The sequence below is a fragment of the Hippocampus guttulatus genome, chromosome 5 (genome assembly GCF_054856545.1).
Source record: "Hippocampus guttulatus isolate MCC_2025c chromosome 5, RoL_Hgut_1.0, whole genome shotgun sequence".
Classification (NCBI taxonomy): domain Eukaryota; kingdom Metazoa; phylum Chordata; class Actinopteri; order Syngnathiformes; family Syngnathidae; genus Hippocampus; species Hippocampus guttulatus.
In genome coordinates this window covers 10,073,591-10,101,402 of record NC_141265.1, presented here as the reverse complement: position 1 = coordinate 10,101,402, position 27,812 = coordinate 10,073,591, and the positions used below count along the sequence as shown (strand labels likewise).

General features: G+C 43.1%; 3 protein-coding genes and 1 long non-coding RNA gene across 4 annotated transcripts; 2 read left to right on the top strand and 2 right to left on the bottom strand.

Moving 5' to 3' along the window:
* The first annotated feature begins 1,744 nt into the window (after positions 1-1,744).
* aebp1b (AE binding protein 1b) lies at positions 1,745-17,139 on the top strand. Its single transcript, XM_086110626.1, has 22 exons — positions 1,745-2,147; positions 4,256-4,435; positions 4,515-4,577; positions 5,020-5,766; positions 7,373-7,447; positions 7,950-8,015; positions 8,240-8,323; positions 9,854-9,925; positions 10,015-10,124; positions 10,613-10,752; positions 10,842-10,926; positions 11,021-11,165; positions 11,233-11,321; positions 12,847-12,970; positions 13,165-13,361; positions 13,463-13,639; positions 13,915-14,075; positions 14,153-14,631; positions 14,734-14,873; positions 15,748-15,847; positions 15,929-16,095; positions 16,179-17,139. The coding sequence occupies exons 1-22, from the start codon at positions 1,943-1,945 to the stop codon at positions 16,560-16,562; spliced, it is 3,990 nt and encodes a 1,329-aa protein (XP_085966752.1). The 5' UTR covers positions 1,745-1,942; the 3' UTR covers positions 16,563-17,139.
* LOC147204988 (uncharacterized) lies at positions 8,805-10,021 on the bottom strand. Its single transcript, XR_015100877.1, has 3 exons — positions 9,203-10,021; positions 8,994-9,114; positions 8,805-8,901 (listed from the first exon to the last, which is right to left on the bottom strand). It is a non-coding gene; the product is annotated as an uncharacterized LOC147204988 (long non-coding RNA).
* On the bottom strand, positions 16,827-25,322 carry pold2 (polymerase (DNA directed), delta 2, regulatory subunit). The gene is made up of 11 exons (XM_086110627.1): positions 25,025-25,322; positions 24,618-24,847; positions 24,129-24,250; positions 23,095-23,218; positions 22,664-22,778; positions 21,457-21,655; positions 20,182-20,262; positions 19,853-20,010; positions 18,079-18,206; positions 17,891-17,992; positions 16,827-17,495 (listed from the first exon to the last, which is right to left on the bottom strand). Exons 2-11 carry the CDS (start codon positions 24,838-24,840, stop codon positions 17,335-17,337), a joined length of 1,413 nt encoding a protein of 470 aa, XP_085966753.1. The 5' UTR covers positions 24,841-24,847; positions 25,025-25,322; the 3' UTR covers positions 16,827-17,334.
* Positions 25,323-25,454: 132 nt separating this feature from the next.
* Positions 25,455-27,712, top strand: nono (non-POU domain containing, octamer-binding). Its single transcript, XM_086110629.1, has one exon. The coding sequence runs from the start codon at positions 25,728-25,730 to the stop codon at positions 26,994-26,996; it is 1,269 nt and encodes a 422-aa protein (XP_085966755.1). The 5' UTR covers positions 25,455-25,727; the 3' UTR covers positions 26,997-27,712.
* Positions 27,713-27,812: the final 100 nt, after the last annotated feature.

Sequence of the window (27,812 nt, the reverse complement as noted above, 5' to 3'; positions counted from 1 at the left end):
TTTCATCGCGTGCCGCAGCTGGGTTGATTATCACTCATATTGTTTTGCTCGGCTGCAGCAGAGGGCTTGCTATTTTCTGTAATCTGTTCCAATATGCACTTTATGCAGCATTTAAAACTCTGAAAAGTGAAGTATTCATTTACAGAGGAGACTGATTTGGAGCTAAAGGACGTAAAATACTTTTTTTTTTACCTTGACCTTGACCTTTTTTATTGACCACAGAAATTTTATGGACAGCAATATTTGTTAACATATTTACTAAAGAGTTTACAGCCACTCACTTCAAGTCCAGTTTGGCCTCTCTTGGCCTACATAAAAATGTATCCCAGATAAATTGCGCAATATTCAGGTCAGGCCTTTCTCTCCTTATTACCTTACTATTACTCTCTGTCGAGTGAATTACCTTAATGGGAACAAAGTTAGTGTGTCTATATTCTGCGCATTTGAAAGTCCTCCGCTTGACCTTTCTGTATCTGCCTCATACATCTCAGCCAAAGTCAAAACCCCAACATACCTTATCTGTGGTTTTATTGTTCTTGTTTTGGTTGTAAAGTGTCCTTGAGTGTTTTGAAAGGCGCTTATAATTGAAATGTATTATTATTATTATTACTATTATCTTTCTTTCTTTTGCTCCACTGCCATCACAATGTCGGATGGTATAAACATCGTGTTTTTGTGCATTTGGCTGTGTTTGTGTCCCAATTGTTTAATCAAGCACAGCTGTGAAACACTCAAAGTCAAGCTGGAATCATTTCGAAGTACTGGAATACTTTCTGAGTTCACATTCATTGGCAGACACTTCTATTTTCTTTGTATTTTTTATTTTTTTTGTAAGGCATGAGAACACGGTCCCTTCACGTGATAAGAAATCTATAGTCTTTTAAATGTGAGTTTAACAACAAAAGAACATTATGTGCTGTCGATCAGGGGTCAGGTGCTTCCGTGTTCACTTCCGAAAACATAAGTTCAGAGGAATTTTATTCATTGAGAATTGACACATACAGTGAAGGGTCAACTCCTGCCGAGCATGACAGAATTTACATGATCATAAGAAGGAGGGCAAAGAAAGCATCACCTTTTCAAATGTTCTAATCCCGTGTTGGGCTCAAACAACTCTGAAGTGCTGAAAGAGCCGACATGATTTCTTGGGTGGGAAGTTGTGACAGACACCAGACTTCCATTCCCAACTGCAGAGGACAAGTCATTCGTGTCTGTTTTCATTTACTAAAAATCCCCGCTCTGATGTTTGGTACTTTATGGTTTTATGAAAACACACACTCACACACGATCCCTATCGTCCCACTAATGTTTCTCCCCTCTGCCCCCTCCCCCATCCTTTTGTGGAATTCAATGACCTGTGAGTCATTCATTTTTGCTTGTTGCAACTCTCCATAGTGGAGTACAAGAAGAAGCACTTCCTGCCTCTTTCGGCGCAAAATGCAGGAGTGTGCACCGTTTGCTTTTACCTGCCTTCCCTCATCCTCTCTACCACACCTCCCGTGTGTGAGTGCGTGCGTGTGTGCGAGTGCGTGCGTGTGTGTGTGTGTGTGTGTGTGTGTGTGTGTGTGTGTGTGTGTGTACGTGTGTGTGAGTGAACCCTGCACCTGTTGTGACTCGTCTGGCAGGTGACAGCGACCCTCTTGCCTTTCGTTGTCTTTTCAGCTGACCTGAGCTTCAGGGCAGTTAGCAACAGAAGCTTTTCATTTGACCGAATGTCTGCTTTGCTGTCTATCTCTCTGGTGTCTCTGTTTAAGCCACCTCCTTCCCTCCTCTCTATCCCTACCCCCATCCCACTCCCGTTCCGTCGAGCCCAGTCTGAGTCTGTTTGACTCTGGGGCTCCACACAGGAAGCAAGGCTCAAATATAAAACTTCTGCTGGATAAAGGATAAAAGGAGCTCCGAAACAAATTAAAAGGATACTGCGATCGGAAGAGCTGCAAGCATGAGAAGCCAGACGGTGCTTCTGTCTGCGGCCCTGCTGGCCCTCTGCTGCCTGCTGACCCCCAGACAAGGGGAGAGCGCCGGGGGGATTGTGTCCCTGTTGCAGCGTGAACGAGACGAGCAAGAGGGGGATCTCCTTCAGGATGAGCCTCAAAGTGAGACAGGCCAAGTGGAGAGCATCAACATTGAGGCCACAGTGGAGGCAGGTCAGTCACGTTCAGGACTGTGCACTTGGGGCAGTGACGACAGTGCCCTACCAGATCCAGCAGATGGCGTTTTTTATTCCAATGTATAAATTTTTTTCACCCATTCTAAATGTCAGTTGAATGTCAATCTGACTTTCCTCCGGTTTGCCATTCAAACCATCTAGAGGGTGTGGCAAACATGCCAACTTTTTTTTTTTGCATTTCTTAACCCAGGAGAACCCACGGTGTCTCATATGGCCCCTATACATTCTGCTACTCAAATGCTACCCTTAAATCCCAAAGGGTCAAATTTGGCCCTAATCCTAGATTAGATTTAAAGCATTGCAGATTTGAAAAAACATATTTTGGTGTTCAGTGAACATAGAGCAGTCATTTAATGTAGAATTCATCATTTTCCAAAGAAGAAAGGGATTCTTGGGTTCTCCAGGGTTAAAAAGTGAACCATGGGAATTCTGCCAAGAAACAAGTCGACCAGCAAAAATATCAAAGTGAATATCATGGGCAATTATGCTGATCCATGTAGCCAGTCTTATAAACTACGTCTGTGTTGTTTCACACATTGCTATTGAAAGAGAAACTAGATGAAATAATAGAAAATAGAATTGTCTTCATTTACAAATGAACTGTTCTACTATTCTATTCACTGTTCTACAGATTTTAAGGATTATTTTAGTTACATGCTGGTTAATTAGAAACACTTTGATGCGCACAGACGACAAATAAAAGCAACGCATTCCACTGCTTCTATTGCTTTTACCCTGTATGTTTAAACACGCAGGATGTATGAGAAGAAGAGAAGGGCCTGATGTGTAATACACATCAGGCCTAAGTAGCTGCGTAATGTCTCCCACAAATGGCTGTACCTTTCAACGGGCAAGATGTCGCTGAGGTGCCGGTGATGTATTTATTGTTGAACCGGTGGGATTTGTGTGATTGGAAAGAGGGGTTTTCCATGGAAATGTCTGAGAACGGCAGGCAGCCCCTGGCCTGAAGGAAATACTGAAGAACCTCTGCTGAGCTCTGAATTAGTTTAGCTGTCTAGACCACTGTTTTGCCATCTTGATTGAGAGAAGGCAACTACTATTTCACAAATCTCACAGCACACCAGCGTATAGTGAAAAAGTGCACAGACAAAACGGCAACCTCTCAATTTACTCTGCTACTGCAGTCATTTAATATTTCTGCCTGTCACTATCGACTGGATGTACAAAGTCTACACACCCCTGTTCAAATGCCAGTTTTTTCAAAAAGAGTGAGACCAAGATAAATAGTTTCCAAACCTTCCCACCATTAATGTGACTTTTAAGCTATTCAACTCAATTAGGGTATCCACGCACTCCTAAAAAATTAAATAAAAAGTAAAACAAAATCTCCCCAACATGTGTGGGAAAATGCATTATGGTGCGATATAAAATAATGGGAGTAAAAGCCAACTACAAGCTGTAATTTATTTGCAGGTCAATCAAATGCATTTTACATGGTAGCAGGTGTGTGCTAACTCCCATTTAACATGAGTTTCAACGTGATTGGTTGATTTGGAACACAAACACAACCCAGTGGGTGCACACTTGTGCGCCTACATTATTGAAGTCAGCTATATCTTTTTACTTCCCCTCTTAAAGAGAGAGAGAGAGATTGAGGTCCCATAAATGGTAGAAAATCTTTTGAATGTTTCTAATTTCTATATCACAAAAATCAGGCATTTGAAGAGGGGTGTGTCGACTTTTTATTATGATAATCATGTTTCACTTAATTGTTGTCAAAATTGTTTACTTCCCACAGATAATATATCTTTGTTCATCTATCAATGGCGGCAAAACAGGTAGAACATTTAATGGTCTTCCATCGTATGGAAATTAACCATTATATGCACTTTTTGCTGCATTTTTGCCTGTTAGATCAGGCGTAGTTGGCACAAATAAGTTGACAGGTGACTTAAGCTAAGCCATCAGGTCGCTGTGACCTTTTCTCTTGGCTCTCGCTCATTTACATTTTCTTGTTGTGCTACCTGTTTTGCGTCAATGTGTAAAGAGAACATTTGCAGGTGCTTCATTGAAACTCATGTTTATTGGTGGACAAATCATTTTTTGATGCGTTTCTATATGAAGGTAATTTTGGCAGAGTGAAAAGAGCACCGCAGGAGGGCAAAAAGAAGAAAAAGGACAAGAAAAAGAACAAAGAGCCCAAGGACCCCAAAGCCACCAAGAAACCCAAAGGTGAGAAGAAAGGGAGGAAGAAGGACAGACAAACAACAACGACAACTACGACTCTTCCACCCACCACAACAGGTCAAGCTAGGAGCCAAGTTTGTACTTAGAAGCGTGTCAATGAGAAGTTGTTGACTTTGTGTCAATGTGTCGTCTTCAGCGATCCCAACCGAACCGCCCACAGAACCTGAGACTTACACCGACTACGTCTACCCTGATATTGGTAAGTTGCTCATTGAATCATTAACGACATGCTTAAATATTAGAGAAGTTGATTTCGGACTACAATATACATTAGTATAGTGCTAATTATAGGACTCTAAGGTAACCATTTGCACCTTTCCAGGACGAAGAAGGTGCAGTATGTTTTCAAACTGTGAAACATCTCATGTCAAGTTACTGCGTTTGAGGCCACTGCTTAAGTGACACAAACCATTGTGCCCCTATTTGTACAAAATCTGTGAGATGTGTACTGTGAGGACAGATTGCGAATACCCAAGTGGCACAACCACACACTTAAATCCAATAACGATATGCATACCAGGGGACTTTAATTGTTCGAATGAATAGAATCCATCAGCATTTTATTTTTAAAAAAGTGGCAGGCAATGAAGGTACCGGTATCTCTTAAGATCACTGAGTCTCTCTGTGTGTTTCCCCGTCAGACAATGAATACTGGAAGCCAGAGGATGACTACTGGGAGGGTGACCCCACTCCATCCGGACCAGCGTCGGAGGTCACAGATATTCCATACGACTACTGGAAGCCAGAGGAGGAAGATTCAATGGCTCCAGTGACAGAAGATGATTTCGACTGGGACCCAGTGGAGAAAGAGCCATCGCCCCCAGTGACGGACGCAGAAGAAGAATACTGGAAGCCAGAAGAAAAAGACCCATACAATCCGGTGACAGAAACAGATGAGACGTATTGGAAACCGGAAGAGAAAGACCCATCGCCCCCAGTTACAGACAATGAAGAAGACGACTGGAAACTAGAGGAAAAAGACCCATCGCCTCCAGTGACGGACGCAGAAGAAGAATACTGGAAACCCGACGAGACAGACCCATACAATCCGGTGACAGAAACAGATGAGACGTATTGGAAACCCGAAGAGAAAGACCCATCGCCCCCGGTTACAGACAATGAAGAAGACGACTGGAAACTAGAGGAAAAAGACCCATCGCCTCCAGTGACGAACCCCGAAGAAGAATACTGGAAACCCGACGAGACAGACCCATACCCTCCAATAACCGGCATCGATGAAGACTACTGGAAACCTGACGAAACAGATCCGTCGCCAACAGAGACCGATGACTATGAAATCTACTGGAAAGAGGAAGATCCAACACCCGCTGGCCGGACGGTTGATAAGAAGACTGGGACAGACGACAGTGATTACTGGGATTCCACATGTATGTCTGCTGCTTTCTTTCTTCTATATTTGTCACTTCCAAGGAATCGTCCTGCAAGTGGCTGATTGTTCTGTGTGTGTGGATGGAGAGTGAGAAAATAGCGGAACAAAAAAACTTCTAATTCAAATTCAGGTCAATGCCTTGGGCAGGTGAGGATTTGGCCTTGGGCCCCATTGCCGCAAATCCAAAATACTATTTTCTAGGGACCCTGTTAATCATGACCCATCATGAAGTTCGACAAGTCTTCACACACTTTAGCAAATATTAGCGATTAATGAATAGCTCTGAAGTCACGTATATTGGAGACTTGGGTGTGATATGAATATGCAAGCTCATTGACCGCGGCTATAAAGACAAATCCAACAATTATAAGACCAATCAGTAGATTGCATGGACTTTCGGGGTGAAAGTGGACCCTGACCGTCTGCCAAACTATTTTCAGAGTCACTCAAACATCTTGCACATTCATGTCTATCCTGCTGGCGAGCCCAGTGACAAGAAACGACTTCAAGAGATGAATGTGAAAGGTCACTCCTGGTGTCAAACTCATCGCATGCATCATTCTTGACGGCCAGCCTCAAACTTGTAAAAAAGAGCATTTTTGAAGGAAACATTTTAAGTTGCGCAAAGAAAACAAAAACGTTGGCTCATTTCTCTAATACCGGCGTGCATCAGTGGGTAAAGAAAAAAAAAACCTTGTAGGCTCAGTCTACTGTGCTCTCAAGTGTGACAATAAGTGTCAAAAAAGTGTGCGTGCGCATGTCTGTGTGTGCGCGGGTATGTGTGATGCATGCATTATTATGCGCTGTGTTAACTGATTGTTGTCTGATAAAGATGTGTACAATTTTAGGCCATCAGTCATTTTCCGTTCACATTTTTCTAAATATACAACATGAATGTTTATTCAAAGTACTGTATTGCTGTACAATATTTGTATTGTTTTATCCACTAAGTGAAAAATCTTGAGCAATACTTTTTCCGCATATCAAGCTGAGCAGTTACTATCACCAAGTGTACTTTATAGTAACTCAAATATGCCAAAATATATATTTGGGGGAAAAAATTACTCTATTAAATTCCTCACACATTTGGAAAGTCCATTTTCAGTTTTCCATATGTACCGGATGTGAAAGTCAATTAGGCATTGCAAATATGGTCTACAGCATAAGTGTCAAAGTCAAGGCGCGGGGGGCCAGATCTGGCCCGCCACACCATTAAATGTGGCCCGCGATAGCAAATCAAACATGGCAACTTCCATGATTGCTTGCTAAAATATGTACCAAAATTTCAAATTCTCATATGAAATAAATAAGAGAGACATTGTAAGCGTTTTCTTGTTGCCAAACACCTCATTACAGTAACTGCAAGAACAGTTGAAGAAACTGTTATTCTTGACTTCTTTATTTGATTTCAGTCATAATGGCCCTCCAAGTGAAATGTTAACTAAAATATGGCCCACGACGAAAATGGGGTTGACACCCCTAGTTTACAGTATCAGTTTAATTACATCAAAGACTATAGGAATGTACTTGTACAGTCAACATGAAAACTCATGTAAGGCTTTTTGAGTTGATTGAATCCCTGATTTCGTCTTTTGTGGCTGCAGTTGCAGTGCCAGAGAAAGTTCCACTCCCAGATGGTGAAGAAGTCAGCCCCGAGATAAAAGTGGAAACTCTCCCAGGTAGACGCTGTCACTCAAACATGCCAGTGAGGTGAAAGGACCACTCATCAATCAGGATGCTGACATTGTGATGCGCGCTCAGGCGGAGGCTCTCACCTCTCCATTGACCTTGCAGATAGATTCAATATTGCCTCCATCTGCGTAGTCGGGATGAAAGCCTGTGAGAAATAATGACTAATTCAGCACATGAGAATAACGTTTAAGTGAGTCTGTCCTACTTTTCAGACAGGAGGGGGTGGTTGCATGCCTCACAGACCAAACTTTCCAGAGTGGTGTGTGTGTGTGCGTGTGTGTGTCTGTGTGTGTGTGTTTTATTTTTCTCAAGCTTGAGGTCCGATCAAAGCGTATACTGTTGTCATTCCTGTAAATTTAAACAAGACCGTGTTTATCTTCATCCAAACAGATGTTGTGGTTGACCAGTTGAGACGTTTTATGAATCGCAGAGTAAGTCATCCCATGAAATGCGAAACAACTTCATGTTTGCTCATCTTTTTTTCTGTAGAAGAGACGACAAATACTCCACCCTTTGAGGACAATTGGTACGAGGAATACGACGAATATGGAATGAGTATGTGACACACGTGTGCTAATCCAGCCACCCACTCACACACGCACAATGACTTTCCATGACCAAATGTTTCATATGAAGCACTGTCTGGACACTAACTTTCCAAATAACTCTTGGCTTAAATGGCGCGACCTTTTTCTACGATTATAGAATCCCCATCGCATACACAGAGATTTGATGATTCAATAAAGGCCAATTATCCTCCATTTTGTCGTTGTCTGCAGGGAAAAAGGAAGATGAAACTGATGACAAATGGATGGAGAAGGAAAGAGAGCGAGCGCAAAAAGAAAGGGAGAGGGAACAGAGAGGTAGGACTCTGACTCAAACTTGGAACTTCTTTTCTCTTTTTTTTTTCTTTGTTTATCAGCAACATACCAAACTACTTGACATGTGGTCCTGTGCTTACCAGAGTGAACATGGCCTGTGACCCAAGTGCAAAAGTACCGGTAATAGATAACAGCGGCGTTCCCTCCCGTTGGATCACATTACCCGCATAAAAGAAGACAGATGTGATTTGCCACTATGCAAATGGACTTTTGCCTTTAAAAGCAAACGTTCTCCTCAATTGTTTGCCACATGACTTGAGTGCATTGAGCTCAGTGGGATGACACGGCTAAACTATTGTTCGTTCCGTAATGAAAGCATCACATTCATTTTAAGTCGTTGCTTACTCGATGTTAAATTAATCTAGATATTGGGTGAGAGCAATTTTCCAAAACGGCTGCCAGCACTAACTACAATATTTTATGAGAGCCACTTGAAAGTGGAAAAGACTTTTATTATAATGTAGCACAATGGAACATGAGTGCTAAAGAAATTTGGACAGCATCTCATTCTCCTTCACATTCTGTCGACCTCGTCTTTGGCTTGTAGTCTTTGGTTGCTCCTTAAAAAAAGAGAGGAAAAAACTTGCCGGATTACATTGTTGGACTCGTTATTTCCAGCATGCTGAATATACAGAATAAATGGAACACTGACCTTGTACTTTGAGGCAGCCTGCCGGGAGCAGGGAGCGATACGGACCACGGGACATCTCGTTTCGTACAAAAGCTGTTGCCACTTTCAAATGCTTGCCACACGTTCGCATCGAGTTGGTGAACTGCATGTCGGCAAACAGGATTTGATTCATGAATCGACCAAAACATTTCTTGATTCAATTAAAAATGTAACGGTCCTGGTCATCTTACTGTTCCTATTGTGACCTCATGAGACCAAGATGACACCTAACACTTGATCAGCAAGACCTCACCATTTTCACCCTTCAGACAGGATTTGTGGTCACAGAGTGTCATCAGCGCGTTGCAACGGATGTACAAAGAGACCGGAAGAGTCACAGAAAGGCATAATATTGAACACATTTTCCGCGAAACAGAATATAAAAACAAAACATAGTGTGGCAATTCCTCACCACCATAAACATACTTTGAATTGTCAAATGAATAGCTGGATAATAACTCCTTCAATACCAATGGATAATGATTATCTTTGTAAAAGCAGAATTTTTAAGAATGTGACTTATCTGCTGGAGAGTCGTTTTAACACGCTGTTAAAATGAAATAATAAAATCAGCAAAACCTACAAATGGGAAATTCCCAGTGCAAGATCCAATTCAAATTTTTGTTTTAAAGGTGCACTTTGACCAGAGCAAAGGCCCGCCCCTTTTTTTCTTTTTAACTTCTCTCCTTTTCTGGACTTTTTGCGCATTACTGATGTGAGTAATGTGCAAAAACAGTGATGATTTCCCCCCTAATGAGTTCTTGGTTGAGTAAGCAGAGGGGAGATTTGGGACCAATGCTGCGGAATTTCTTTTTAAAGACTGTTTTTCTGACCTCTGCCAGAGAGAGCACAGAGACTGAAGGAGGCTGAGGAGCGAGCCAGGAACAGACCACGTGTCTACAAAGAACCAAAGAGTGAGTCAAATGTCGTCCACGGTCAGGGAAACTTTTTTTCCACATGCTGTATGACTATTCGTTCTATATGCTGTGTGTGTTTATGTCAGAATGTCCTCCCCTGGGAATGGAGTCCCATCGGATCGAGCCAGATCAGCTTTCCGCCTCCTCGATGTCTCAGTATGATTTTGCACCTCAGAGGGCACGTCTCAACATGCAGGTAGGTACACATCAATCAGGGTGTGCAAACAACTGGAGTGTGAACTCCAGTCTGGAAACACACTCCAGTCATCAGACCCATGTTACCAAATAATTAACTGCAGACTCCATGACAGTATTTATTTATTTATTTGTTTGTTTAAACAGACCATTTGAGGAGAGCTGGGGGGGGGGGGGTCCATTTGGGATGTTTTGACATATTGTTAGTGATTCAAATGACACTTTCTACAGCTTTGATTGCAAGAAAGACAGGAGGCCATAAGATTAGGTACACCTTCACAATGTCCAAAGCAATTCCAAAATACTGTATCACAGTATACAGCTTCTTGTTTCTCTGGAGGTGCCAGTCAAAATGACGAAGAGTGATTATATCCCAACAGAAGCATGGCACCAGTAGGAAATTAATGTTTTGTGCAATTTTTAAGAAATGTTTAACGTATAACTCAACAAAGGCTTTCCAGCAATCTTGACTTGTCCCGCTGGCTCCAGGGCTCAGATGATGAAGATAACCCTCGAGGCGGAGCATGGTGCGCAAACTCAGAGGACAAAGTCCACTGGTTCGAAATTGACGCTCGGAGCGAGACTGAGTTCACAGGAGTCATAACTCAGGGTCGGAACTCGCAGAATGAGTGAGTCATTAAAACACATGTGAAAACAATTCCCATTCTCTTCCTTTGGGCCTCCTTTCAAATTAGACATGCCCCTTGTGTCATTGCAGGAGTGACTTTGTGACGTCGTACTTCCTGGCTTTCAGCAATGACAGCAGGGAGTGGACAACCATCCATGATGGATATGCTGACTGGGTGAGCTCACCTAAAAGGATGTGACTTTCCCAAGTCCTACCATCTTGTGTATCGTTCCACTTCTCAAATCCCATTTTCCCTGTTCTCTCTCCAGCTGTTTTTTGGAAATAGTGATACAGACACTCCAGTCTTGAACCAGCTGGCGGAGCCTGTAGTGGCCCGCTACATCAGAATAATGCCTCAGAGCTGGAATGGCACATTGTGTATGAGACTAGAGATTTTGGGCTGCCCATTGCCTGGTGAGCATAACACACATATGTATACCAATTTGCGCTGTATTCATGTCATTCTCTTCCACTCACACAGATCCAGATGTTGTCCAGTACAAGCAAAATGAAGTGACTCCAGTAGATTATCTGAAGTTCAAGCATCACAGCTACTCAGAAATGGTTGCAGTGAGTATCTCATTAAATTAAAGTAACTTTCAGACATATACCGTAATTATGTATTTTCCCCTACTAATTGAAACAGTTCGCAGTCTTATAACATGTCAGGGACATGCTTTCATTCAATCATCCCCAAGGATAAAGAATTTTTGCATATTTTATATACTACTTACACCCTAATTCTTCTGTGGCGGAAATTAGCCTACTTTGGCAAGGCGGCTCCATATCACAATTTAGCAAGAGTTCACCCCACTCCCATATACTGCCCGGTCAATGACAAGCATGGCTTCCATTGCCATGATGACCAAAGGTGGAGCTAAGGCATTGCACGAGGCAAGCGGCTACTACTCGGAAGGGGAACTCAGAGTGGGGAAAAAAAGGGAGTGGCCATGAAAATATTAAAAGTGTTTTCACTCATGAAGGCAGCAATTTATACGCTACACTTCGATTATCAATTAGTGTGTGCATGCAGTGAACACATCACATTCGACAAGCAATCAAGTATGTGCTGGTGACCAGAGGCTAATGCTGTTGTGTTTTACAATAATACTGACTTAAAAAAAAAATATTACAATTCTATATTTTCTTGGGGATCAAGAAGCAAAGTGTGGAGAGTCTCTGTCGACAAAAGGAGCGTGTTGTTGAAACCCAGTCAACCTGATTCAAATCCCGACAAAATGTGTCGGGATTTGAATTTGATACCTGCCCCAAAAAACGATTGTTAGAAAAAAAATTCTATATTTTATATACTGTATATATACAGTATATATATATATATATATGTATATATATATATATATATAGAGGGCGGCCCGGTAGTCCAGTGGTTAGCACGTCGACTTCACAGTGCAGAGGTACCGGGTTCAATTCCAGCTCCGGCCTCCCTGTGTGGAGTTTGCATGTTCTCCCCGGGCCTGCGTGGGTTTTCTCCGGGTACTCCGGTTTCCTCCCACATTCCAAAAACATGCATGGCAGGCTGATTGAATGCTCTAAATTGTCCCTCGGTGTGAATGTGAGCGTGGATGGTTGTTCGTCTCTGCGTGCCCTGCGATTGGCTGGCAACCGATTCGGGGTGTCCCCCGCCTACTGCCCGAAGACAGCTGCGATAGGCTCCAGCACCCCCCGCGACCCTAGTGAGGATCAAGCGGTTCGGAAAATGGATGGATGGATGGATATATATATATATATATATATATATATATATATATATATATATATATATATATATATATGGGGGAGAGAGAGAGAGCAACATGGTGTCATTAATTACCAAGTGGAAGCGACATCAAGCCAGCCACTGTCAGCCTCACTGTGGCAAACATGTCCATGATTGCAGGTTCATCAATATATCTAGCTTTCAACCACCGGAGTGCAATATGGTCTTCCATGCGCTCGCAAGTTTTCAGGGTGGAAGCTAATTAAAGACAAGCTGTGTGAAGATTCTAAATATGGTTGAATGAGCTGCAAGCATGTGAAGACTTGACACAGTGAAAACAAAACATAGTGACACTGAGTGTGGCTTTCTGCTGTCCAGCTTATGAAGTCAGTGAATGAAGAGTGTCCCAAAATCACCAACATTTACAGCCTGGGCCGCAGCTCCAAGGGACTGGACATCATGGCCATGGTGATCTCTGGAAATCCCACGCAGCATGAAATAGGTGAGCACGGGTGGGAGAAAATAGCCTTTTACTGTCTGTTGTTAAAAGTTCAAATCTCGGTTTCCAGCAGTTCAAAGGGAATTGATTTAATGATTGGTGCCCCTTGCGTTTCTTGTTTGTATAGATTAACACCAGCTTGTGTCGTTTGTTTATCATTGATGGAGAACTCCAGCCCTGTTTGGTATTCTGTGCAGGGGAACCGGAGTTACGCTACACGGCGGGTCTCCACGGGAACGAGGCAGTGGGCCGGGAAATGATCCTGCTTCTCATGCAGTACTTGTGCAAGGAATACACAGACCGAAACCCTCGAGCGCAGCGGCTGGTGGATGGAATTCGCATCCACTTGGTGCCCTCGCTCAACCCTGATGGACATGAAGAAGCCTTTCAAGCAGTGAGCTTTTTAAAAAAAAAATTCAAGAGGAGATACGCGAGAATGGTGGTGAATGATGGTCATTCGGTTGTCCGTGTCCTCTTGCCTTCTGTCTGCTGCAGGGCTCAGAGCTGAGCGGATGGACCACCGGCCACTTTACCTATGATGGATTTGACATTTTCCAGAACTTTCCAGATCTAAACAGCATCCTATGGGATGCAGAAGAAAGAGGCATGGTGCCCAAACTATTCCCCAACCACCACGTTGCCATACCTGACCACTATCTACATAACAGCTCTGTAAGTGTCATGGTTTTCTTCAAGGTGTAAAGAATGTATCAGTGGTTGGTCCGCCTTCTCTGGTGGATTAGAAGTATTGACCTAAATTAAACATTTTTCTTGTGAAATACTTTTGGCCACACTGCTTCTAGTACTGTGCTGTATGTGGATGTATTTTTGTATTTTTGTCAATCTAATCTGCCTAAGGCTGTCAGAATGTGTCGTGCTGGCCTCTGTACTGTACAGGTAGGGGTCAAATTCACTAGTTTGGTCCTAACACTCCTGTTTGGTCCCAGATTGCAGTTGAAACCAGGGCCATCATCTCTTGGATGGAAAGCCACCCGTTTGTGTTGGGGGCAAACTTTCAGGGTGGTGAGTCATTTGTGGCCTACCCATTTGACAGTTTACATGCCAACAAGCCCGCTGAGGACAGGCCCCACAGCCGCAAGAAGAGACAGTATGACATCACGCCTCATGGTTGGACGTCATTTTTATTTTTTGTGCATCCGCCTCATTCAAAATTCTTTCACACAGGTATGAAGAAGAGAGTTTTGATGTGTCCGAGTGGGGACACGGATACCAGGAGCAACCGGATCAAGACTGGAGAAATAGAGGCTATTCGGAGCATGAGTGGACAGGACATGGCTATGACCAGGGACACGGTCAAAGCTATGATCACAGCCAAGGTTACGACCACGGCCAAGGCTATGACCACGGCCAAGGCTATGACCACGGCCAAGGCTATGACCACGGCTACGATCCCAGCTACCACCAGGGTTACGACCACAGGGAGGAGGAGGATGACAGGGAGAGAAGTGGCGGCTACCGTTACGCTGAGCCTGAGGAAGACCTGCGAGAGATCCCAGATGAGTCCCTCTTTAGGTGGTTAGCCGTGTCCTACGCGTCCACACATCTGACCATGACACATAACTACCACGGGTCCTGCCACGGAGACGTCAACGCAGGGGCGCACGGAATCATCAATCGAGCCAAATGGAAGCCAATCACCGGAAGTAAGTCGAGACCAGTAGGTTCAATTTCTGCTGCCTGCAGCTTTAACTTCTAGTGCAAGCACACTAGATCTAAAGTTTTTAATAATGTCTCTCTCTCCCCAGGCATGAACGACTTCAGCTATCTGCACACCAACTGCTTGGAGCTGTCCATTTTCCTCGGCTGTGATAAGTTCCCTCATGAGAGTGAGCTGCAGCGAGAGTGGGAGAAGAACCGAGAGGCCATGCTCATCTTCATGGAGCAGGTTGGACCCACACACAACGACAACAAACTACTTGGAATTAATGAGGTTGTGAAGGAAATCTTGGTCAGGGCCAGTGAGTTCTTCTCTGCCCCAAATACTATCAGAAGCACGGACCTACATTTACATTGGATGTTAGCAGTTTTTTGGCCAATCAGATTTCAGCCTCAATGTGTTGCCATGTCAATTTCATCTGCCCAAGGCCTCCAAAATCCCTAGTGCTGACCGATTTAATTTAAATGATGTTAGCAATGGGAATGAATCTTTCACCAATTAGATTTTACATTCAATAATGTCAGCATTTATTTTAACCGTCATCTGATTGGTTTGTCAGAGAAAGAAGTCCCCACCGAAGGAAGTCATCGTGATTTCGATCCTGGCTCACATTCATCATCCTAAATCATGTGTCAAACTCAAGGCCCAGGGGCCAGGTATGGCCTGCCACATCATTTTATGTGGCCCGCGAAAGCAGCTCGAACATGTCAACTTCCATGATCCTTTCTAAAATGTCTACCAAAATTTTAAATTCTCATTTGTAATAAGAGATATATATTCTAAGCATTTTCTTGATACCAAACCCCTCATGATAGTAAATTAAACAATAGTTGAATCAACAGTTATTCTTGACTTCTTTCTGTGATTTCAGTCATAACGGCCCTCCAAGTGAAACGGTAACTAAAATGTGGCCGGCACCAGAAATGAGTTGGGCACCCCTGTCCTAAATGATAATGTCCAAGAAAAACTGGGGAGGGGAGGCAAACCCTTAATTGTTTTAGATTGTAACAGAAGTGTAAAAAAAGTTTACCTTTGCGATTGTGGGTTATGCAAAAGAAAAATTATCTTTATGTATCACTAATTCCATTGTTTTTGTGCATAGGTTCATCGTGGAATTCGAGGCATCGTGAAGGATGAGCAGGGCAACCCACTTGGAAACGCCACCGTGTCTGTCGAGGGGATAAACCACGACATCACCACAAGTCAGATGAAGTGCACGAATCACACGTGATGGCCACATTTGTGCTTAAAGCAAACATTTGCTCCCTTCTGTCTCACTGTAGCTTCAACCGGAGACTATTGGCGACTGCTAAACCCTGGCGAGTACCGCGTAACGGCCAAAGCCGATGGCTTCGCCTCCGTGACCAAACTTTGTGTGGTGGGTTACCAGGCAGGAGCGACCACGTGCAGCTTCAACTTAGTCAAGTCCAACTGGGACCGCATTAAAGCGGTGAGCACATCATGTTAGCATGCGACAGAGTGGTATTTTGGCATCGAATGAAGAAACAAATCTATTCTGTCATTTGCCCGCAGATTTTGGCTCTCCATGGCAACAAGCCAATTCGCCTGGTCAGCCATGGTAACACGATAGTGCAGCCCCCGGTTTTCAACAGCAATGGCCGTGTGGTTAATGCGAACGGTAGAACCTCACCAAACGTACAACAAAGCAAGGAACACTTGAGGAGACTCAAAATCGCTCGTATTCGCCGTCTCCGGCAGCAAAGGTTATTGCGGTTGAAATCAACGACGACAACCACTACCCTGCCACCAACAACTATGCCAGTTGCCACCACGCCGGGGACCACCACTCCCTGGTATGACTCATGGCAAATCGCGGAGGGACAATCATCAACGCCCGGTGACTTCACAGACTCACTCCTGGACTTCAATTACGAGTACAAGATTGATGACTATTAAAGCAACTTCACTGCGCTGATAGCTGTCAAGTTCTCCGAACTCCAGTTCAATAATCTAGAAATATTTCCCTCAATCAAGCTGTACAGTTCAATTTAGTATGCTGTGCTTGAATGTCAGTGAACTAAATGCTGGAAATATGTCTGTGACGTCCATAGTTTGACATCGCAGTAACACGTCAGTGTGGCAACAGCTGTAATCGTAGACTAGAAAAAAAAATGCTTTTGGATTTCGCATGTAGAAGTGCCAATTCAACAATGTCCTGGCTCCCAAACACTACCATATGTGGTATGGATAATTTATTTTTGGTACCCTTCACAAATATTTACAGAGGAAATGCAACTGAACAGAAGTGACACAAACTGAACTGCTTGGTGGAAGCAGGGCTTTCAAGTAAACAAAGTTCATGTATGCAACTTTCCATCTTCAAGAACTGTATATTGTATCACACCTGGCAATGATTCGTCATTGACAATTAATCATATTTTCTGTGTTTGTGCTGCAACTTTCTGACACAATATCCAGTGTTTTATACAATAATTTTTTATTACGGATGCACATTAAAAACATTTTTTTTAAATTCAAGATATAATTATTTACAGTGTCGTCCTCCATTAAAAAAACAACAAAAAATACATTTTACGGTATGTAACTGAAGGTTAAAGATGGCCGGTACATCTCAGGTGGAAAAAAAAATGCAGCTATAATTTAGGCAAACCTTACAATACTGTCACGCTCAATACGTATGAGATTACTGTACTTCAGAGGACTCCTCTCAGTGGCTGACGTTCATCTCACTCTCATCGTCGTCACCCGCAGAAAAGGCAGAGAAACTGATCGGCTCACATTCAAGAGTGCGCAGGTTGACGAGACATGCCGTTTGGGTGCTGTGGAATGCTGGCACAGTCACCAAAAGGATTTCTTGGCCATCAGCACCTGGTGAAGTGAAAGCACGACTGATTCACACTGAATTTCGAAAGCAATGCAAAGCTCAAATAAAAATGATCATTATTACAGTGATACCTCGACTTACACGTTCAGTTTTGTTCTCAATGTCCTTCTTTGATTTATTGCTGACTTTATGTCGATGGCTGTCAGTAAGTTGTAATTAAAAAGCTGCACTTAGCACATCCTTTTGGATTGATATTTAGCTTTTTCTTGAAGAAGAAAATGCTGAGTTTTCACAGAACGCATAGTAATATCATCGTATCGTTCTCGAGATATCTGGCATGAATATCAAGATGTGAAATGTTGTCCATACCGTTCAACCCTACTATAAAAGCTAGTTAATTCCCCTTGTTAAGACAATGACTACCTGTACACACACAAACCTGTAAGGCGCTTTGACTCAAATGTTGGAGCGTTCCCGCTGAAGTACACATGTGGGCACTCTTCCAAGATGAACGGATCTTTCATGTAAAACGGGTAACAGCCTAACAGGAAATCCACAGATATTACGTGGAGTGATTAGAAAGTGGTTATCTCGATGATTCGACTAACTGCAAAGAGCCTGTCACACCAAGGGTATCTGGAGCTGTCGGAGCGAGGTGGCGCAATCGCAATGTTTCTTCCAGAATCTCCAGATGGCTGTTCATGCTGCTGTAGCGCACGATGTCACTGACATTCTGACCTGAAGTGCCCAGCAACCTGGATATAAGAAAAACACTGCTTTCAGACAAATCATAGAGACCTCGGGCAGAATGGAGACAAGAGAGAAAGTCCCACAAGGAAAGCTCCAGTAATTTACCGGTACATTAAAACGCCTGTGACATTAGATCACGACACCCACACATGCCTTCTAAATGTGGTTTACCAGTAGTGATAAAGCAACACCTGGAACATTTCAAAGATGCTTTTCATTGGCCGTAGGCCAGGTATGCCAACTAATGGGCAAAGAGTGAAGAGTGATATGCAAGGGCAGCACCTGTATTTATCATTATTAATCATTTTTTCATCAAAGATGCAAGTAAACTTTTCTAGATGTATTAATATTTTGCACCAATTCAGAATGTTCCTTTGTTTTTACTCTAACACATCAGGTTTTCATAACACTACTATTACGAACGATAATAAAACAGCTTCCTTGAATGGGCGATTAGTCTTTATTATTTGCATTTTTAGTAAGAGAAGCGACTGGCCCTTAATGGAACGGAGACTGGGTGCTCTTGTAGAAGTAGAGGAAAAATCATGCAGACATTCAAGGAACCCAAATCAGGGGAAACGTGGTAAGCCAGTTCCCATTCCTCTGACCCCAAACACACTGTGTGCAAAACAACTCGATGAGCCAAAGTCTCCCAATGACACTGACATCTACCAGGCTGCATCTAAGTAAGCAGACTGTGCTGAACATGACGGACACTGAGATGGACCAGCTGGCTTTCTTTCTTGGGCATGACTTAAGAGTTCAGATTGAGTTCAATAAACTCATGAAGAAGACCACGCAACTTGCCAAGATCAGCAGATTTTGGCGGCACTCAGACAAACACCATTAGACAAGGGGTTAAAGTGTCATCTTAAAATACATCTCGTTCGAGGTCATTGGATTGGACTTTTACATTTTTGAATATTTTTACAACATAAATAGTATTTGTTCACATTCGTCAGGGGTACCCAAACCTTTTGCAAACAGGGACAGATTTGGTGAAGTAAAAATGTGTGGAGGCCGACCAACCATTCAGGATCCAGTTGCTTTATTTGCTCACGGTGTTTGTTGCCAATCATCTTGTTGTAGATTGTATGTTTTGATCTAATTTTTTTCCAAGCAGCCACAGGCTCTTCGCAAATCAGGCCAAGACAATTATTTTGTATTTCACTGAAAAAAAATGTACCAATTTCCACTTGCTCTTGGAAACGATGGCCTTCTCTTCAACTTTCTTTTTCTTTGCGGCAGTTTTCATTTTAGAAATAGGCTAGAAAGGACCACACATGGATCATGCAGCCAGGGGTGCGTCTGGAAATTCACTTTGACGCCTAACACAACTGAAGGAATGAGGTGTTCTGAGAGGATTTCCACACATACTCGAGTGTGGCTACTGGTCTGCTGCCCTCTTCTGGTGAAATATAGAATAGCATTTTTGGTCCACGTATATTTTATACTGTGGTCAAAAGTGATGAACCACAAATGGTTAATTTTTTTGCCAGATATTGTGGGCCACAATTGCTTCCCCGGGACAGATATTCTTGTGCTGTAGCTGGACTCGAGTGTTTTCTTCCGCCATCTTGCATAGAGCTACCACAAGATGAGGCAGTTGCTTTTCAAAAACGAAAGTGTGTGCGTGTGTGTTGTTCCTCACTTCACTCCGTCTACAGTGGCCTGGTATGGGTTAGATGCCAGCTGCAGTGTGGGGTAGACAGAGGACAAGGGGAACATACAGCGATGCAGAGGCTGCTGAGGCAGTGTGTAGTTGGTGGGGTCATACTGGCCAGGCATCACATCCACTGGGACTGAGGTCTTGAAGGGAAGGGAGATATACACACACTTTGGTGACAAACAAGCACCTTGATGCTTAACACTCATCTGAAAGTATTTTGTAACATTGGGCGGTTAACAAGTTGCAAGTAAAAAATATATAAATAAATAAAATAAATTAATTAAAAATTGAGGGGGGGTGGGTAGACTGACCACCAGCTGAAACAGCAGCTCGTCCAACAAGCGAATGGCTTCCACGCTGCCTGCCTGAGTCTTTTTGGTCAGGTACTTGGCCTAGACACACAATCAAGAAGATATACAGCAATTAATTGATTTATACCGTCATTCATGAAGACTGACGGAGGAAAACATATATTTTGACTTGGGGTCAGGAGAGCCAATGAAGCCGGTGACACATAGACAACAGTGATTTGTGTGGAAAAATTACCACCGTCCTACAGGACAAAGCTATTTGTGCATTGTCTTCACATAGGTCAAAGGTCATATGCAGGTATACACTCTACAGTGGATCTGTCAAACACAATACTCTACATTCCTATACCTTTAATTTATCCGAAATACATTTTCCCCATTACCAATGATGGAAATGAAATCTGAGATGGACTCCTGGAAGTAATCCACCTTCATTATTATGAAGTATAAATCAGTGAGAGGCAACTGGTGGCCCACAGGCTGCACGTGGCCCTCGCCCACACTCGGAGTGGCCCTCGATTAATTTTTGAAAATATGAATGTTTACTGCTGCTGAGCCGTTGAAAATGCATTACCAGTGCTGTGATGCCATTGTGATGGACTCACCTGCGGGGATGCATTTTTGTCAGACACCGGGTAGCGCTGATGAAAAATGGTGGGTCCTCTATCATTTAAGTTGCCCATCCTTAGTTTAAATAATGAAGATGTAATATTTTATGTAAAATTTGACCTCGGTAAATTGTTTTTGGTCAGCACAACAAAAGGTTCTGAAAGTAACGGTTTTAATAGCAAAACTTTAAAAAAAACATTAAAAGGGCTAGTGTACTTAATCTGATATTTGTATTTCTTTTTTTCCTTTATATTAATGATACCCTGAAAGAGCACGTACACACACACACACACACACACACACACACACACACACACACACACACACACACACACACACACACACACACATAGAAAAGTGCAAAAAAACGAAATGCAAATACACATAAGGCAATCTGGGCCATGGTTGGGCCCATTTGACACTTAAAGTCCAGTGATGTATGTCAATGTCTGAAAGAAGTGGGTGGGCTACGCACGCTGCATGTGCATTTAAATAGACGGGTTTAATGTCTTAGTTGTTTACTTCTGGACATCTCACAGTGAACCGGTCTCTATGCAATTAATTTTCCTTTATCGTAGTCGGCTGGCACCCTCAATGCTACTTGCAGTCTCAGCCCGACAACATGCAGCCTGCAAGGTGTGAAGCTATGACCCATGCTTGACTCACCTTAGTTGAGCCATCCTTGTCCTGTGTGCTTTGACTGAGGAGGTTTCCCGCCATCAAGACCCTTGATATCGTCGCCGCTCCGCTCTGCTCCCCCTGGTCCCCGAGCTGACCTGTTACCATGTCAACCAGCAGCTGCAGGCCTAGCATGCTGTCTGCATGACTACTACCGAGACCCAAACCTGAGACGAGCAGCACAAATCTGTGCAAAAATATATGTATAATAATAATATATCAACAGACATTTACAGTAAAACACAGTACTTTTTTAAATATAACTTATCTTTGTTTTGCAGTTAGAAAAAAGGGTGTTCAGATTTAATGAAGAAACTGGCAAAACTGCTTTTCACAAGCGGTTTCCTATACAAGTATGAACCAGATCAACGATATCAGGAGACACATATATACAGGTATATTTTTTAAATGGCACTTCAATAATTTAACAATTTTTTCTATAAATAATATAAACACAAGACAAAGACGAGGTTGCATTTTCAATTATACCAATTTGTTTTGGAAAAATTCGTAAATAACTAACTAATCAAGGACCACCTCTTTTTAATTTTTCAATATAGACAGACACCCCTCCCTCACCACAAACCTTGGTGTGTCAGTGGAGGAACTGCACACAATTTGTAGTCTAAATCACTGAACATGCATCACTTTAAATGTCCTACAAATGCACTTAATCATCACCATAATCCATGCGGGCATCTCTACTTATGCCCACTTCACTTGATATCACACCAAATAGCCTCTCGATGCGTTCACTTATAAGATAAATTAATGACATGAGGAAATGAGCAGCTCACCTTCAGTTTCTCGTATGCCAAATCTGTTTTTCTTTAGCAATAATAATAAATGAGATTCATACAGAGCCTGTCAAGTCATCGGGGATGCTTAAAAATACAAACTAAATATATCCATCCATTTTCTGTGCTGCTTACATTTACAACATTTGCATTGTGAACGGCCATGCAATTTTAACCTGGCATTTTGGCCATTTCAACATCTGTACTGTTGCAACGCCATTCACACGTGAGTCAAAATTTGGGCTCGCAGCCAATCAAGTTGCATTCTGTAGGTAATGAACAAAATGTAGTTGCAGAACCCTGCCTACTGCTAGACGTGACTGAATTGTTCAGAAGCATTTCGTCACGTTGCTCAGTGTGCAGCAGGCTTTATAGGTGAGCATTTTTTGTGAGTTTACCTGTCAGAGTCGAGTGCAGGTCTTACACTCTGTGCTGGGAGATCCGCTGTGCAGAAGTCCTCCACTGTGAACTTCCCATCATTCCTCTCAGCTCCATATACAGCAATAACACTACCTGCAGAAAACATCGGCAATCAATGAGGTCCACCTATCCATACATTTTCAATACTGCTTATCCTGAACAAGGTGGTTGTGCTGGAGCCCATCCCAGCTGATTTCAGGCGGAAGGCAGAATACACTCTGAATGGGTTGCCAGTCAGTTGCAGAGCAGAGAGAGAGAGAAACAACCATTCACACTGTCACCGACTGGGAACTGATTACACGCTGCCGCTCACAAGTCAGGTGAGTGTACCACTATGCCATCAGTGACCAATCAATGAGGTGCTTAATCAATTTGTATGACAACCAGCAAAATGGAAAAGCCCTCTCACCTGTGACACACCGATCTCTGTTAATTTTGCCCTCCAGTTTAATCCTCTGCAGCTCATCTTCGAGAATCAGCTCATCAGTGTCACTGATGTATTTGACTCGCGGAGGCTGCGGCAGCAAGTTGTGCTGTTGGCAACATAATAGAGAAAAATAAGTTAGAAGCTCATTTCACCTACATCTGGTTTGTACGGTGCCAGTGCATCCGGAAAGCGTTCACAGCGCTCCAGTCTTTCTACATTCAGTTTTTTAGCTTATGGCTAAAGGGAATAAATTTTTATTTCCTCAAAAATATTATACAGTGGTGCCTCTACTTACCAACATCTCTCCATATGAAATTTCCAAGTTACGAAACGCCTCAACGGGAAAATGTTGCCTCTAGTTCCGAAAGAAATTTCAAAATACTAAAGGTAAAAATAATGTATGGGCAGCTACTCGCAGCTACTCAGTTTCCTGAACGCAACATACCTATTGCTGCTCTGCCATTGGCTATTACCGAGCATCATCCTGGCATCCCATTGGCTAAGAGCGACCTCTATGTATGTGTCTATGTGTGTAGATAGATAAATAGATAGATAGATATGTGTCTATGCAGCCTTCTCGTCATTCGCCCCTTGGCCAATGAGGTCTTCCGATAGATTTACATTAATGTGAATCTCCCAGAAAAGTGTTCACCAGTCAGGCGGTCGCTCACTATGCTGATGTTTGCTTTGGACATTTTCAAAGAATTGTTAAAAGCAGACAAACCAATTCATTTCGTAGGTAGAGGTACCACTGTACACAACATTCCATAATGACAAAATCTTGGCACTCTTGCTGATTTAGGCCATTGCATCCGAATTATTATTTTTTGTTACATTTACAGAATTTTCCAATAACCTTTTTACGCAGTCAATGAGGATGTTGTGTGTAGAATTTAGCAGTAAATTTATTGAATGAATTTTGGACCAAGGTAGTGTAATATAAGAACATGAGTAAAAAGTGAAACATAAGGGATACTTTCTGGATGTAGCAAGTGTTGATTTGATCTACTTCTAACCTCCTCACTGATCTCTTTTAGGATAGATGGCTGCAAGTCCATACGCTTAAACAGAGTTCCCACAATGCAACACTGTTCCCCTGCCTGAAGATCACACAGTTTCCGGACAAGCACATCTGATCCTATGCACACAAAACACATAACAAAACAAAACATCCATATGACAACAATTATGCTTTATATCTGCGATTCCCAATCAGTTTGTTGTGAGAGATTATCCATATTCAATTGACTGGATTGAACAATACTTACTACAAGTAATGTATCTGAGTAAATCTACTTATGTTAGCAACGTGTATAGTGACGGAAGAACATTTCCAGATGTATTTCCAGTAGATGGCAGAAGGTACAAAATTAACCGTGCATCCAGTTTTTGTAATATTTTTGTTTGGCGTGTCGGGAGAATATGTTCTAATGTAAAATATATACAATAAGGATTGAGAAACACTGCAGCGTGTGTGATCGTGCACTCAGTCATATAACACATACCCCACTTTTGTTCGGCTTTTTCAGTGAGTAAAGGCCTCATCTGCATGAGTCGCGCTGCATAAATATGAGCATACTGACGACTGAAACTCCGCTCCCCGACTCCGAAGCGCTCGAAGCAGGGACTGTAGGCCGGGGAAGCTCTCTCAAACACGGGCGCCAGGTCCTCGGTCGGGCGGCAGAGAAGAGAAGAGTCGTCCCTCGGGGCGCTCAGGTCGGAGAACATGGTGGTCCTATTAAGGCGTTACAAAAGGTTGGAGTGAAGTAATTTATGTCGCCATGCGGTAAATGAACATCATGTCATTTTCGATTCTTAGCAAAGCATCAGACTAGCTAAAATGAAGAAGTGTGCGCTTCCAAACATGTTTTACTTAAAGAATGAAACGTTGGCAGGTGAAGCTCTTTCTTACCTTGGCTGTCAAAGAATTTTATACGCCCAAATCAAAAAACGTGGTACAGTCAGTGCAACGTTTGTGTGTTTGTTATTACTGCGCAAGTTTGAGAGCGACTTCCCGCGAAATGCCCGCTCTACCAGAGATGTTTTGGAACTATGAAGATTAACCTCACGTAACCGCTGATAGCTATGGAATCACGTTAGGTTCTACATTTTCTGCTACTGCTTGAACATTCTAACACATAATGGTGCACTCCTACAACGCTGCGAATAATAGGACACTAATTTGAAAAAGGAATTATGTTATTTTTTGTTGGGTCATAGAGTAACTCGGTAATCTTTATTTATGAAAGTTTCTGCTTTTACGTACATCCGGGCTTTTGTGTATTCTCGCGAGAAGCGGTTCTGTGCAAGAAAAATACCCGACACATTTTAGGAAGATGGGGCATGCTACATACGAAACAAACACATTGATGGTTGATGTAGGCAAAAAAGTAAAAGAAAATACCCGCCCCTTCCCAAAAAAATGGTAATGATTGTTTTCCGCTGTTGCGATACCAAGTCAAGATTCAAATATATTCGTCGCGTTGGTTTGACGTCACAATAGGGTCACCGCAGCACAAGGACTCGCCATTTTAGCTGGCGTTTTTGAATGCCGCTCTCTGCACAGAGATTCGGGCGATATATCGACTCGGTTTCTAAGTCATTTGCAACAAAAAATGCAAGGAAACAGGGGTCCTCACCAGAATCATGGTCTAAACCGCCAGTCTGGCCAGGGAGACCAGAAGAAACAAGGTGGAAATGCTAACGGTCAGGAGCCGAGCGACACTTCTCGCCCGAACGAGGCCTTCACGCTGGACTTGCAAAGCTTCAGGAAGCCCGGTGAGAAAACGTTCACTCAGCGCAGCAGGCTGTTTGTTGGAAACCTACCTACCGGAGTCACGGAAGAAGACATTGAAAAGCTGTTTGCAAAGTACGGCAAGGCCAGCGAGGTTTTTGTCAACAAGGACCGAGGCTTCGGCTTCATCCGCCTGGAGACAAGAATAATCGCAGAGATCGCCAGAGCTGAGCTCGATGATGCCCCGTTCAGAGGTAGACCCATTCGCGTAAGGTTCGCAACACACGGTGCCGCTCTGTCTGTAAAGAATCTGCCCGAGTTTGTGTCAAATGAGCTGCTGGAGGAGGCCTTCTCAGTGTTTGGGCAGATAGAGCGAGCTGTGATCATCGTGGACGACCGAGGGAGGCCCACTGGAAAGGGGATAGTGGAGTACACCTCCAAACCAGCTGCAAGAAAGGCTCTGGACAAATGCAGCGACGGCGCTTATCTGCTTACTGCCTTCCCTCGTCCAGTTACCGTGGAGCCGATGGAGCAGCTGGACGAGGAGGAGGGTCTGTCCGAAAAACTGATCAACAAGAACCAGCAGTACCATAAAGAGCGTGAGCAGCATCCCCGATTTGCTCAGCCTGGCTCCTTTGAGTATGAGTATGCCATGCGCTGGAAGGCCCTGATGGAGATGGAGAAGCAGCAATACGAGATGGTGGACCGCAACATGAAGGAGGCCCAGGAGAAGTTGGAAGCCGAAATGGAGGCGGCCCGACATGAGCATCAGGTGATGATGATGAGACAAGACCTGCTGAGGCGGCAGGAGGAGCTGCGCAGGATGGAGGAGCTCCACAGCCAAGAAGTGCAGAAGCGAAAGCAGGCAGAGCTCCGTCAAGAGGAAGAACGCCGGCGGAGGGAGGAGGAAATGCGCATCCGCAATGAAGAGATGATGAAGCGTCAGCAGGAGGGCTTCAGGGGCAGCTTCCAGGGAGAGAGCCGGGAGCAAGACATGAGGATGCACATGGGCCCCTCTGGCATGGTGGCAGAGAACGCTCCCCTCATGGTGGGCCAGGGCAATGCCAACATGCCAGGAGGTCAGGGTGGCTTCCCCAGAGGCCTGCCCGGACCGGGGGACTATGTGCCAAACAAACAACGTCGATTTTAAATCCTGTTTGCATGCTCAACTGTATTTTTTTTATTGTTATTTTTAGGTTCGCGTATGTCACAGCTCAAACATTTACTTTTGTTCTTTAAAAAGTGTTTATTTTTCCTTTATATTGTACGTTTGATTCATCCTTTTTAAGTAAGCTTCTCACTTGAGCCATCTGTTTTACTTCTTACTCTTTCGTATGGATACTATAAAGATAATTGTTTTGAATTTATAATTTTCTTTTATTAAATTCTGGATGAAAAAGCCTATGAGAGTCAAAGCTGATTTTTTTTTTCTTTTTGAGAACAAGAATAAACACTATTCTAGGGATAGCTATGGTAAATTAACTGAAGGTGTCACTACAGTCAACCTGATTCTCATTAGGGTCCTGACAAAGATGTATTAATGTCATTGAACTAATTCATCATTGGCAATTCCTGTAGTGAGTCACAAAATGGGGCCAGTATTGTATTACAAAACCAAAAAAAATGTATGATGTAACTTCAGTCATCTTTTTGAGAGAATTTATAGCAATGAATGAACTACATTTGGGACCATGAAACCCTGACAGGGAGTTTGAATTGGTGGTTTCTAATTTATGATGGTTGTTGAGTGAAGTCTATTGCTCTGAACATGCAGACTTATTATGAGTCATTACTGCAGGAAACCTATTACTGTGAGGTGTGTCACACTGCTCAATATGTGAGTCATTAAAATGTTATTTCCTCATATGAGATGTCTACATTTTTTAAATCGGACAACCCCGCCTCGACCCTTTTTAAATGTGTTTTATACATTTACACAAGAAATATTAACAATTTTGCTCTTCGT

Bases quoted from the DNA above. Each gene is read 5' to 3' on its own strand.
- aebp1b (XM_086110626.1), top strand. From the start codon at position 1,943: ATGAGAAGCCAGACGGTGCTTCTGTCTGCGGCCCTGCTGGCCCTCTGC. The intron at 5,767-7,372 runs GTATGTCTGCTG...TTGTGGCTGCAG, and splicing joins TGATTACTGGGATTCCACAT to TTGCAGTGCCAGAGAAAGTT. The intron at 14,874-15,747 runs GTTGGACCCACA...TTTTGTGCATAG, and splicing joins TGCTCATCTTCATGGAGCAG to GTTCATCGTGGAATTCGAGG.
- pold2 (XM_086110627.1), bottom strand. From the start codon at position 24,840: ATGTTCTCCGACCTGAGCGCCCCGAGGGACGACTCTTCTCTTCTCTGC. The intron at 20,263-21,456 runs GTGAGTCAAGCA...TTGTGTGTCTAG, and splicing joins ACAAGGATGGCTCAACTAAG to GCCAAGTACCTGACCAAAAA. The intron at 17,993-18,078 runs GTGTGACAGGCT...ATTTCCTGTTAG, and splicing joins GACAGCTCCAGATACCCTTG to GCTGTTACCCGTTTTACATG.
- nono (XM_086110629.1), top strand. From the start codon at position 25,728: ATGCAAGGAAACAGGGGTCCTCACCAGAATCATGGTCTAAACCGCCAG.